This window comes from Pocillopora damicornis, chromosome 12 (assembly GCF_964200805.1).
Source record: "Pocillopora damicornis chromosome 12, jaPocDami1.2, whole genome shotgun sequence".
Classification (NCBI taxonomy): Eukaryota; Metazoa; Cnidaria; class Anthozoa; order Scleractinia; family Pocilloporidae; genus Pocillopora; species Pocillopora damicornis.
This window is the reverse complement of record NC_142681.1, coordinates 18,075,505-18,088,752: the sequence shown is the minus strand read 5'-3', so window position 1 is coordinate 18,088,752 and position 13,248 is coordinate 18,075,505. Positions and strand designations below refer to the sequence as shown.

Genomic DNA, 13,248 nt, shown 5'->3' with positions numbered 1-13,248 from the left:
GGTCATAGCAGATCATCGGAAAATAGAAGGCTCAAAATTCAAACCTATCTCAAAGACGACCGTGAAACTGATAGCTTTAGTATCAAATATGCTTTCAAGAGGTTTTCAAATGTAGACAAGAGTTGAAACAGAAAATGAGAATGAACCTAACAATGTAAATAATTTAAGATTTCTTTATTATTTGAGAATAGGAAATTTTTCTTTTAAAATACTACTTGGTCCTATCTCGTTATATTTTCGAGTTTGTATGTACATGGTTGAAGGGTTTGCCCTTCGATTCGTTTTCGAATGATCAGTAAACTTGGTGTAGAAATTTCTGCACTTATCAGTGTCTAGTTTCCATTCAGTTGGTCACGATTATAAAGCAGAAGTTGATAAACGTAGCCCGGCATATTGTTACGAAACATAACAACTTAAATTCACCTCCCAAGCATTACTGATACTGTAGGTGCAGTTGTTAGTTCTTTGAAATTGATTCACTGTACATTTTTCAGAGACCATTTTGCACAATTTGGGAGGCGTAGACGTGTGTCTTGTCCCCACAATATTTTTCAATTAATTTGCAGAAGTACAATTTTTTTCAATGCCTGTCGATGTCAGTCCATCTCACACAAACATCTTTTAAAGCTGGTCTAGTCTACATTGGCATTGGAAAGTGATGACCAGCGGTGTTTCCCATCGACTTCCTTCGAATCAAGTAACTCCTTACCCAAGGCAATACGTTTCACATGTTTGAAGCCAACTTTTTCCATACCAGTCCCTTACGGTTCTCGTCGATCAAATTGTCCGCTCTTCCTCATTTTCCGTCATCGGCGTCACCTGTACCTGTTGTACAGTCACTTGGCGCCCTTTTCGTTTCGGACAAGGAAAACCGTATTGCCTTACGTAAAGAAAAAAATCCACAATGAACAGGATCGACGATATGAATCCAAACATCTGAAAAGAGAAAATGGCCATCAGCTCACACCTGATAGAAATTTCGAGCTCATTTTCATTCGCATTTTGTGGCTTTTAGGTGCGGTAGACAATGATATTTGTTCCACAACAGAGCTTTTTGGTGCGAGATATTTGCTGTTATGATTAAAAAAAAGACAGCTCAGTATTGTAACGTACCGAGGCGATGTTAATCTTACTGCATGTGACACATTTTGGCTGGAGTGGCGTTTCATGAAATGAGTCGCCCAATTTGACAGCCTCGTTTGCAAGAAAGCTAGACAACACCAACAACAGGACAGCGGTTACTGATGTAAACATGACAATCTGTGTATGAGAAAAAGAGAAGTATCAGTTTCTGGTGACGTTTGTAAAGCATGGAGGCAATAAACCCCTACTTACAAAGGCATTCCAGAATTTCAAATTTTTCTTCTGAACATCGAAGACTTTTACGAGGAAGATGATCAGTGTCACAAAATACGCCACTCCTGAAGTCGTGAAAAACAAAGTGTCAGCAACTGTTTCCATGGAAACTAACGTGACGTAATGCTGCAATGCGCCAAAGCTAGTTGCCAGGCCGACCTGTCAAAGGAATAGTCAAAACATGAATAGGAAATTTTTAAATCAAACAATAATGTTCTTGCAAAGAGCAAAGTTGAATGCAATGTGTGATGGGCTTTTGCCTATGATTTATCAGATTTAAGACGCACTGGTGACGTTAAACAAAGACACAACCTCGTCCCCAGGGTCCTTTCCTCTTCTTCTCTTTCTTATGGAGGGAAGAAGAGAAGAACCCTGGGAACGAGGATGACAAAGTTATGTCATCCTTTGAATCCAACATGGCCTCCAGTTCTGAAAACGTGTGCAAAATTTTCCAAATTTGGGAAGTAAAAGTTTAGACATAGAAATGGCCAACAGCTATTTACGAGCAAGAAGAAAATACTAGGTACAGTGCTCTGAATTTTACCCGGATTGATCAGTAGGTTCTTCCACAGGAAATGGAATTTAAACTGGAGTTAGGCTACGCTTAGTAAATGCGCTGAAAAAAATTTCATACGTACCATTTCTGCTATATGTATAATCCCTGAGTATGATCTTAAAAATTCCTTGTTGATGCTTTGCCTGAAAATCCAGTTGCGCTTTTGCAGTGAGAGAGATGGCGATTTCCCTTCCATACCTTTTGACAATGATGAGACAGTTATCGACTATTCTCCTCAAAAATTAAACTTAACTGAGTTTCCCTGAAATATTTAAAGGATAAACGGGAGAGACTTCCGTGTTATTTCACATATTTTAAACTCTTTTTAGGGCCGTTTTTCTTAATGACTTTCCCATTCAATTTTTGATGATGAGTCAGAAATAATAATTACTTCGTGATATAAATTCTGTTATTGGTCAGTGACGAATAAAGACGCTCTAAAGTGCATCGCATGATCTTCTTTAATCACTCTCTTGGATTTAAGGTTTTTTAATTACAAAAAAATACGTTAAATTTAAAAGTATTTCGGAAACTAATCCCTCTAGGTTTGTCTATCAAAATGATTGTGGTAAGTGACGAATTCAAAGAAAATACGAGCATGTTCCCAACCATTAACACTTTTTCGGAGTAAGGTAAAAAGAGTACCTAAAAAGTAGCGTTGATAAATGATTTTGCTGAATATATGAGGAGCAGAAATTCGTGACCTTAGGGTACGAGTAAAAATTTAAAGTGTTTTTGTGATCGTAAATGCCGTGAGTGGGTGTATTTAGAATATTTTGTGTATCGAGAAATAATCACTGGAAGGTCCAGAGACTCCGGATAAACGTTCAGTTTTTCCCGAGGCGCGACAAGGTACATGTTGATCGAAAGATATACCAATGTTGTAAAATTTAATTGGTTACCATATGCGGTTACATTCTGTTATATTTTGACTTGTTTTGTAAAAGTGAAGCTAATGACGCACTTGGAGTTGAAAATGGGCAAAGGAAGTTTCTTAGGGACCACTTATTATTTACCCCGTGGGGTGGGGGGTGGGGGGGTCGGGGGATTTTTTGAATTGGGAGAATCACATGCCTTTCAGGGGGGACGAAGGGGGATTAGTCTTCTTTAACAGAGTATGAAGGGGATACTATGGAAAATTAAATGCCAACGAGGGAGGATTGTTAGAATTCTTCAGAGCTGTAGGGGGATCAAGTAAATTTCATTGTGACATAACAAAAATCCTCCACCGCTCCCCTCTCCCCTTCCCAGCCGACATATATATAATGATCAGTCTTGTTGGCGTCAAATGCTGAGATGAACGTTTTCGTGGAAAATTAATGAAAAGATTATACAAAGTGTTTCAGGAAAATACCACACGTACCTTCGATCCTTTTTCTCTTTTATAAACGTCATGTCCAACGTAGAATATCTTTCATTGTCCTGTTTGCTTGGGGGTTGCCTATTCTTTGAGTAAGTCAAATCAGAGTGAATTAAGAGGGTACCTCAGTTCCTACTCGTAATATTACGTAATATTAACTCGTGTGTAGCGCTATTCTCGCGCGAGGGTCTCGCGACTGTGGCAGCTGTGGTCACTTCGTACCGATGCAATGAATTCACGGTAGGACTAATTAAATTATTTATGGCTTTACAGGCTGAATCTAAATTGAAAGCTATTTGGGTTATTGCTTCAGTTTCAGAATCGCAAAAATAATTCATTGGAGAGAGGGTAAATTTGTGCACCTTTGAATTGATAAGCTAATAGCGCTCCGTGTTGGTGAACCTTCACCGAACACTCGCCTTACTTGAAGAAGACCATTAGCAAACAATTAAGTAGTCGGGAACATAAGAAGGACTTCTATAAAAAGTCTAGAATCGAAATTAAGTTGTCCCCTACCGATGAAACATTATAATGTTCTTAGAGCAAAAGTCTCTTTGTAAGTTTACAATATTCTTTTTGGTTTGTGGTTTTCTGTTTCGAAATAAATCCTGCCTGTTTGATGCTGCAATTACATAATCAGAAATTTTCATCACAGAAGAATAAATGCATATCTTTTAATTCTGGCACCATAGCGAATAAAATCATGAATATTCCCGTTTGAATTGATTTGCCGGCTGAAATTGCTTCTAAAAAAAATATAAATACGTCGGCAATCGTAGCAAACAAGAAGTTACGGCAACACTAACCACAAACATTGAAATTTTCAAAGAGCGATAACACAAAAAAAACATTAGTCGGTTTGCTCTGCCGGCATCAGAGCAGAAAATTCAAAAACTGATATGAATCAACAAATTTCGTACGTGGGTACGATGCACTTAAATCATATATTGAAATATAAAACATTTGAAATAGCCTTTGAGTGGGTTTATTTTACAAAGAAAAAATGAGAGAAGACATATCTTACCGCAATTTGCCTCAAGGAGATGACTAAAAAGAAAATTCTTCACTTTTATCGCAAACTAAATCTCCTGCTAAGACCGGCCTTCCAGAAATGGTGCTTTCCACCTGGCGGTTTCCATGTTTACCAACTTGCACAGACTTAAACAGAAGAGACAATTGGCCATAGGCTTATATCAAAATATGAAAGGAAAAAGTAATTTACGTAAGCGTCTGACTTCAATTGAAAAGCGAACACAGGGAGTCTTATGTTATGAATTTTCAAAGTAATTTCGCAGTCATAGCCAACGGCACTTTGATTGTAAATTCGCTTACGGTTAGCGAATACAGCGAGCATCTAGAGTGCCGTTGAATTTATTGTAAACAACAATGGAGACTTGTACAAACAACTAGCTGGCGACAAAATTAATACTTGAATATAGAACCAACTATAACGTACAAAAGCAAAAACAGACAGAAAAATAAATAAATAAATTTGAAAAGCAGTGTTTGAATTTTTCAGTGTCCTGTGAGATTTGCCTTTCATACTTATATTGTAATTTGAAACTATGCATGTTTTCTACCAAATGCATCTAAAATGTATTTTTTTTTAACAATGTCAGTCAGTCGTAAATAAAATAGGTGAGTAAATTTGCCTGAAATTGCCTACCAGTCAGTAAGGTAAGTACTGTTTCACAAAGAAAAAACAGAACAAACAAACTCTTCTCTGAAATCAATTTGAAGATTAATTATCCGAAGATTTGAGTATTACGCGATAAACTAACACAACTTATGTTACGTGATAGCGTGCGCGTGCGTGGTGTAGGCTAGAGTGCAAAAGACTCGTGATATCGAGGTTTCGTTTCGCCATGTTTCCCTCCTATAAACAAGTTAGCTTTTGAAATTAACTTTAAAAGTCTGGAACTGTCATGGCTTTATTGCAGGTCGCGAATCCTGACGAACAATTGATTTATTAAAACTCTTTGGAGAAGAAGTAGAAAGTTTGAGAGATAAGCGTCCTCTTTTGCGGGGTCGGAAAAGAACTTGATAATGTCAAAAAGTCGCACGTCCTTCCCTTTTCTCTCGCCTGTATTTTATGAGGTACTATTTTTAGAACAAAGCTTCGATGTACTCAAAAAATTTTTATATTGTTTGGCTGCCTAGTTTTGGCCTCCTCGAGAGTTCTCGCTTCACATAACAAAGATGATTTTCTTAACGAGTTCAATGTTATTCAAAAGATTAACTGTTACCTCCCTGAAGTGTTGGTACTCAGGGAATATTCCTTTTCACTAATAACACGCTAAGGAAAATGCCTCTGTGAGTTACTAACAAGCAACTTTAATTCAGTATTTGTCATACAAGTATAGAACAACAAGAAAACGAATCTTGGACTTGAAGCGTCGGCAAGGAATAACTCGTCTGTTTCGAGCTAAAACACGATTATATTTCAGACACAGTAGCTGCTTTCGATCACGGTTCATCCCCGATGCACCCATGATGCAGATTGTGAGATTTTTTACCATCAAATGTGTTATCATTTTAGTCTGTAGAGAGGAGGATAATCCAATACGCGGCGCGTGATGTTAATTGTCGTTTTAATTGATCCTTACGATTCAAATTATACCTTTAAGTTCGCCCCTATATGGTGCTAATAACCTGCTTTGCGCTTTTGTTGCTCCCGAAATATCTATTACGACGCCCTTGAAGGGTGGAACTTTTGTTCTCTGACACTGTTGGAAGTACCGTTCTCCAAGCGGGGAGAAAGTAAAATTTCGACGATTCTTTTTCCACTTCAATGAAACAATTAGGTTATTATTTTAAACTTGGAATCTTTCTTCTTCGTAATTTTTTTAGTGTTTAAGTTGAATTGGATTAATAGAGAGTGTGAATTTACATGCATCTCGTTCTTAGAAACGCAAATTAGGTACGGTTGTCCACTGTTCCGTTGGCACTATTTTGAGCATGATAGTAAGGCAAAAGAATCAAGCGTTATACTGGAATGAGAGTACAAAAAATTAAACGAATAAACAAGAAACGAGCGAAAATATAGAATGACCATTTATTTGACTCTAGGTTTTAGAAAAACTTTGCAAAAAAACATAAGGTTTCCTAATGGGAAACCAGCTCTTACCGATGCAGCTCTCATCCGCTGCTTCTAAGGGGGTGTTTTTATCGTTGGAGAACTCATGTAAGGACGACCAAGCGAGGGAAACGGAATGCTACGATGCAATAAGTGTTAGATTCGTTAATGATACGACTTTAGTATGCACTGTTTTTTTCCTGTTTTCATTTACGCCTGTATTAAACAAAATAATCCCCCTTACTGTGATCTATTCCTTTATTTTGTTTATTCATTATGATAATTATAATGGTGAATAAAATGATAAAATAATAGAGATAGAAAATAATAATGATGCTTGTTCTTCATTGATACAGTGAAGAAAGGGGTGGTCTAAAAGCTTTCTACTTTATCTGTCGTTTTCTCGCCCAAACAAGCACGATTTAGTTCTCTCAGATTGAGGGACGTGCACTTGTTTTGAAAATGCACAGCGAGAAGATGTTTGTCAGCGATTAGCGCGGATTTGCCTTCATTCCCTTTCACAAAGATTTCCCATGGCGATCTTAGGGGGCGGGATATTTTTTCCTATCAATAAATCTTCTTTTTTCGTTCAAACAGTTTGGCCTTAGTGTTCCAAATGACATCTACTGTTTCGCGAAAACCACAAAAATGCCTTACAAGGACTTTATAACAGCGATCCATTTTCTACTTGATTCATTCGCTGGTTAAGATCAGTGGGTAAGGTTGTCACATTTCCGAAGTGAGAGAGACGAGAAACGGCATTTTTTTCAAGGTAAGATATTAATTATTTTAAAACTGGTGAGTTATCACAGGTTAAAACGAGCGAGATTTTGTGGTGTGGGGAACAAAACTTCATGGTTTTATTTTGTGTATAAGTTTTGAACTCTCTCCGCAGAGGTGGCTTGAACAGTTCTCAGCAATGTGTTTGTACAAATTAAAGAAGAGTGACTGAGCGCTTGATATCACAAAATCTCGGAGTTTACTCAACGAGAATGTATTCGTGAGGTTTAAAAAAAAAAAGAAAAAAAAATCTAAAAATTCTGATGGTACGTGTTTAGTAAGACGAGTCTGTTCGAGCAGTATCATGCTTCACTGCCACCAATAGCGTTAAGAAAGTAAAACTTCATACATCGATGGATCAGCGATATCCACCTTGGAGTGATAATTGCAAATGCTTACAGAAATCATTGCATTAACAATCTTACGCGCTGATACTTTACCCTCAATTTACCCAGTGACGCAGATGAATTCCACAATGAAGCGTTCTAACATCTTGGGCGGTGCTTTCGCCAACCAAGCTGGACTTGCAATAACCTCAAGTCAGACCGAGTTAAGTCATTCGTACTCTCTGATGAAAGACACTTGAACGGCCAAGTTCCATCACTCTCGCACTCAATTTAAATTTAATCTTGCTTCGCTGTATCTGTTGAGCGATCAATCGTATAATCTCTCCTATCAAGGTTTCTCCACCTGAGTGATCTTTCGCGCCTTTTTAGATGCATGAAATTAGAAGCATTTAACTCTTTCACCCTCAAGACTGACTTGCATCTAATTCATCCTCACAATACCATCCCTGAATCATAAACTCACGAGAGTAAAGGAAATGATTACCAACTAAAGAAGCTCTTGACTGTTAAACAAAGTCTCATTGTCAGCACCTTAAAAAACGTCTAGAAGACCATATGAGAGCAGTATGGAGAATATGCATACTAAGTCATGATGTAAGGACTTCAAACAGTTTCTAATTGACTGAGTAACGAAGCAATTAAAACGGTTTAGCTTCATTAGTTGGTCCAATATCAGTAAAATACAAAAGACTATAGTTGCATCGAAGATTCCTGCTTTAGGCAGAGCAGGATCTTTATTTCTACATGTTCAAAATAAAACAGAAAAGAAAGGATAAATTTTCAGAGCATGACAAAGCTTATCTATTCACATAATTCTGTTTCACAAATTCAAGTTAAAAGCTTATCAAATTTCGTTCTCAACAGCTTTTGTTAAACAAACAATAGAGTCACGCTCATGAAGTTTTTAATCAACACACAATTTTTTTTTCGTGTTTTGCTAAGTTGTTTCAACAACTTACCGTGCTCCGCTAGTATGAAAAACTGGGAGTAGGAGTAAAAAGAGTCTGTGAATTAAGTTTTTTGGCTCGCTAACCGGTGTATCTGACTTGTTCACCAAGGCCTGATACATCAGGTGAAACGGGTTAAGTGCACGAAAGAGGATTTCTAAATCCAACCTCATGTGGGGGTTTCGACTATGTGTTATTTAAAGATCGCGGTTTGAATTAAAATTTAGACATTTACATTTGAATGGCTGAATATAACAAAATAGCTCATTAACCAGCTTTCATCGATTTCCTTTGGTCAAAGATTTCTTAAAATAGACTTCAACATTCAAATGTTTTCAAAGAGTTTTACTTTACGTAATTTTCTTGCAGGTTTTAACAAAAAAGAAAAATTGGTTTTAAGAAGGGAGTAGCAAAGAATAACCCCTGAAAATTGAGTATTCAAAAATATTCAGTGAGGGACGGTTGCAAATTTGTTTTTGCTCGATTTTCTTCACTTACAAAGTTTTTAAAAGATAAGAAAACCTGATAAACTATTAATCAAAATTCTTGTAGCGGTTAAAGATTTTAATTCCTTGAGGGTCCATTCCACTGGCACGCAACTTATGTGAAAGAGGAATGCAATCACATTCGTCAACCAAATGACCCCATTATCATATTTCAGATTTTTTTCTTCCAAATTAATTGCAGTTTATTTTCAAGTCACAGTTTGAATCCATCACCCTAAATACTTTTTACTTACATCAATTAGGGGCTATGCATAGCCACAAATTATGAGACACTGTTCTCAACAGGTCTGTAACAATCGCATTGTAGTTCGTTGAATCTGTCGCGCCTTCGCACATATTTCTCGCCAAAATTAACAATGCTCTTTGCGTGCTTTGTTGACCAAGTTTGAGGCCATTGAGCTTTTTGCAAACAAACTGCCCTGAGAACAGAAACAATCTGATATTTCCTTGACACTGATCAGATCGATAAGTATGTTGTATATCAAATAAAACAATAGTCAGGGCATATTGGAAATATTCAAGAAAACATGTACTCCGGAATTTGATGTCTTCAAGCTAAATTTCCATATATGGTTTAGTCCCTTTGTTTAAGTGTCAAATAAAGTGTTTTATTTAGCCCAAGTGAATTAGGGCATTTCGCCACGATGCAATGATAGTTCTTTTCAAATATGAAATGCGCGGTTTGAACAATTAATTTACAATTGACTTGAAGACTTTTTTTCCCTTGACTTACGGACACCACAGAGTCATTTGAACGGTTATGCCTCGTTGCGGCTTCACAAAGCTTCCAAGAGGGCGAGAGTAAAAACTTTCCACTGGCAAATATTGATATATGAATATGTTGTAAAAGCAAATTTTGATTGGCATATACTGTGTCATATACAACTGGAGTGGCTAGCCATTAGCTGGGATCTACTCTAAGTCAATTCGTTCCAAAAAAGTCATTAGAGAAGACGGTTGTAGAGCTTATAAAGAGAAAATTTTTTCAAAGTGTTGTTGAACAGGTTTCTTCAGTAGGAAAAATTATAGGAAAACCACACTTAAAAAGTGACACAGAGGTGAGCTTTTTATACATATCATTCCATGTTCAAAACCTGCCGTTTCAAACTTTGCTTTGAAGGAAAGTGAGCATCTTTTGTCCTTAGTATTACATCATTGGGAACCATGACTGAGTACATCAATACATTGATGAAAAATAAAACGCTTTAAGATATAGACCCTCAAATATGTTTTGAAATATGGCTTACTTTTTTCAAATCTCAAAGTATCAAGGAGATAAGGTTAAACATCTTTAAGGTAAAATAAATTATTGCGTGCTCAAAATAGGGCTCCTGCCAAAAGTGAAACTACACGTTTAAGATAAACATCAAGATCCAAACAAACAGGAAGATGACGAACTGCGTGAAATTAACTCTAACAGGTAACGGAAAATTACTCGAGCTTTTAAAACATTTAAAACAACAAATTAACGAGCTGAAGTCTAAGTGCATAGTAATTTATACTTCCTAAGAATAAATTTGATAACAGATTACTGTTTCCTTTTTTTTCATTTTTCAGTCCTCAGTCCTCAGAGAAGATGTTAATTTCAGTTCTTGTCTTGTCCCTCGTCTTTTACCTCTGCGATGCCGCCCCAGGACGAGTTGGCTTTCCATTGAATCGTTTTCCAGGCGCGCATAAACTGCAAATAAAGAAGCGCGGCTCAGGTAGAGTTTAATAAAATATTTTTATAAACTACTGACGTACGATCCCTATGACTCATTCTCTGTCACCCTTAAGAAGGATTTGATTGGATCTCGCAACATCAAGAAAAAAACAGAGCTGATTCTGACAATCCCCCTTCCCCCCTCACCACAACTGCTGGAGAGGAATCATCGGAAGAGGAGACTCTATTGAGCGGTAGACCTATATATTCAAATTGAAACTTTCACTTTCTGCGCCATTTTGGTTCAGACAGACCAAATTTCTTTAATATTTTGTTTGTTTATGTTGTCGTTTCGAAACACATATGGTTTTACCATGAAAATGATTAAATACCTTTTTTTTTCATTTGAACCTAGTAAAAGGGTTTGAGAGCATTTTATCTTGATTGGACTCTTTAATTTTGGGCTTCACTTTGGTAGATTTTTTTCCTTTAATTCAGTTTTTTTTCCTTTAATTCAATAATTTTTTAATATATTTTTGCATACGTGATTTGAAGTGGATTCAAGCGCATGTCTGGATGCCCATAATACGAAGCGCGCTCTACATAGCGCATCGCCGCTAACCTGGGATGACGATCTGGCTCGCAAAGCTCAACACTGGGCAAATCACCTGGCTAGTATTGGATCTTTGTAGCACGATCCGAATGCTAACGCGGGAGAAAACCTGTACTTTTCACACAGCTCAGTGCCTCAAGAAACTTCATGCCAAGACGCGGTTAACGCCTGGTAAGAGGCAGCACAGGACAACCATCCGAATAGACATATCAAATAATAAGGTCCTCGATAAACTCTCAAAGACTGGGGATGTTGTGGTACCTGGGTGTAATCTCAATTTATTCTGACTGAATTTGATGGACAACAACGAAATTTTCATATTCCATCACTTAATAGGGCCGCTTCAATGATGATAACGTAAATTAGCCTCCGTAAAGAGATTCCAAAGCTGAAGTATTGAGCGTTAGCCATTTGTTAGAACGAATCGGGAAATTTGGTTTGTGGGTCCACAATCTACAATTTCTCGATTCACATTATCAAATCAGTCGATAAACAAGATTATCTTGTAATACTTGCTACCGATGCAGCACCACAGTTTCGTTAGGAACTTGCTTCCTTTATCCATGTCGATATCAAGGGCGCTGTAAATCAGTATTTTTTCATTTTTAGGTACGCTGAAATAAAGGATTATGATTTCAATAATCCTCAGTTTTCCCCTAAAACTGGTCATTTTACGCAGGTAAGCACACTTTTGTCGAGCGGCGATTGGAACGGGGTAATGTTCAAGCTATTTCATCTGCGGTGTTTATTTCTGTAATAGTTGTTGAGTGTTTCCAGTCAAGCATGAATACCTGGCAGTAATGAATACATCAAAAGAAGTCTTAACACTCACAGAAAGAAAATCTTGTTGAGAAATCTGTCCATTAGAGAACGTTCCCCGCTTTGGTATCAGCCTCGTTCCCAGGGTCCTCTATCTTCCTCCCTCGAGAAGGTACGGGAGAGAGAGGACCTGTGAACGAGGTTGCTTTAGTGAATCCACGTGACCGTTGTTGCGTCATTTAAACGCTGCTTAGCAACTTCATGCTCATAAAGCAATCATCTGTTTGAAAGTGAGGATAAGTGAAAAGCTTTTGACATAAAAATAAGTTTTCTTTCATTCGCTTCAAAGAAAAAAACTCACATTCACCTGGAAGATTCTTTTGGCATGGTTTTGAAGGGCAGCCTATTGCAATTGCCTTCTAGTAGAAAGCTCAGTTATAATATTTCTAACACACCACCTTTCTACGAAATTACATTTTTGCTCCTTTAAGCGTTGAAGACAAAAGGAGGTAGGTTACCTACAAAATATTTGGAAGAATCTAGCAGAAAAATTTATAAGAACAAAGATCTTTAGAAGTTGAAGTAGTTACGAAATGATAAACGTATATCTTTCAGATGACAGTTCATAGTTCGTGTTTGGAAAGAACTATTTTCTTTTGGTTGCAATCTGTAGGTTGTGTGGCAAGCAACAACTAAACTTGGGGTGGCTAAAGCGACAACAGTTCGAGGGCAGGGTTATGTAACCTACATTGTCGCTCGATATGCTCCACCAGGAAACTATCTAGGGCAGTTTGCTGAAAACGTTTCGAAAAACTGATCAAGGTAGGTAATAAATTGGTGATTCAAATGGAGGTGATTCTGAGTCTTGCGAAACTAGTTTATTTCTTAGTAAGGCTGTACGGATCCAATTGATGGAATATACACATACAATGTTAGAGGTAAACAATCTATCAAGGAAGAAAAACACATTGAGGTGAAAAAAAAAGCTTTATGTTATCCCCCAATCAAATTAAGTGTTAGCCCAAGGTCCTTCAGGTCATGGCAAGAGATCGATGAAGAATGTAATGGCTTACGTTGTTTTCTTTCCTAGATGACGCCGGTCTCTGGATTCTGTTGATGTATTCTATTGGACCCGTAGTATGCACCACAAAGACAATTGCACTCAGTAACAAGATCATTAATTTTAGTTATGTTAGACCAATATTAAATCATTCACAATATTGTGACTAGAGCGCTGGTAGGAGCTTGTAAATGTGACATTTCTTCTAAATAGAATACAGAATAAAGCATTAAAAATGGTATTTGT

The 13,248-nt window shown here is 37.2% G+C and overlaps 1 protein-coding gene and 1 pseudogene across 3 annotated transcripts; one reads left to right on the top strand and one right to left on the bottom strand.

Moving 5' to 3' along the window:
• Positions 1 to 159: 159 nt before the first annotated feature.
• On the bottom strand, positions 160 to 5,081 carry LOC113670280 (uncharacterized). 2 transcript variants are annotated; one of them, XM_089188979.1, is made up of 7 exons: positions 4,939 to 5,081; positions 4,297 to 4,430; positions 3,276 to 3,358; positions 1,995 to 2,110; positions 1,336 to 1,515; positions 1,114 to 1,260; positions 160 to 936 (listed from the first exon to the last, which is right to left on the bottom strand). In XM_089188979.1, the coding sequence occupies exons 4-7, from the start codon at positions 2,106 to 2,108 to the stop codon at positions 778 to 780; spliced, it is 600 nt and encodes a 199-aa protein (XP_089045105.1). In that variant the 5' UTR covers positions 2,109 to 2,110; positions 3,276 to 3,358; positions 4,297 to 4,430; positions 4,939 to 5,081; the 3' UTR covers positions 160 to 777. The 2 variants fall into 2 exon arrangements, with proteins under 2 accessions (XP_089045105.1, XP_027042201.2); XM_027186400.2 differs by lacking the exon at positions 4,939 to 5,081 and having other exon boundaries at positions 3,276 to 3,353; positions 4,297 to 4,437.
• LOC113670276 (ectin-like) lies at positions 3,446 to 13,243 on the top strand (annotated as a pseudogene). The gene is made up of 7 exons (XR_016181516.1): positions 3,446 to 3,512; positions 6,946 to 7,120; positions 10,486 to 10,631; positions 11,126 to 11,354; positions 11,793 to 11,862; positions 12,616 to 12,764; positions 13,033 to 13,243. The product of XR_016181516.1 is annotated as an ectin-like (transcript).
• Positions 13,244 to 13,248: the final 5 nt, after the last annotated feature.

What these genes read in the sequence shown, in the direction of transcription:
- LOC113670280 (XM_089188979.1), bottom strand. Translation starts at nt 2,108, where the DNA reads ATGGAAGGGAAATCGCCATCTCTCTCACTGCAAAAGCGCAACTGGATT. An exon ending in TTATACATATAGCAGAAATG is followed by an intron (nt 1,516 to 1,994) that starts GTACGTATGAAA and finishes TTCCTTTGACAG; the next exon opens with GTCGGCCTGGCAACTAGCTT. An exon ending in TGAAATTCTGGAATGCCTTT is followed by an intron (nt 1,261 to 1,335) that starts GTAAGTAGGGGT and finishes TCTCATACACAG; the next exon opens with ATTGTCATGTTTACATCAGT.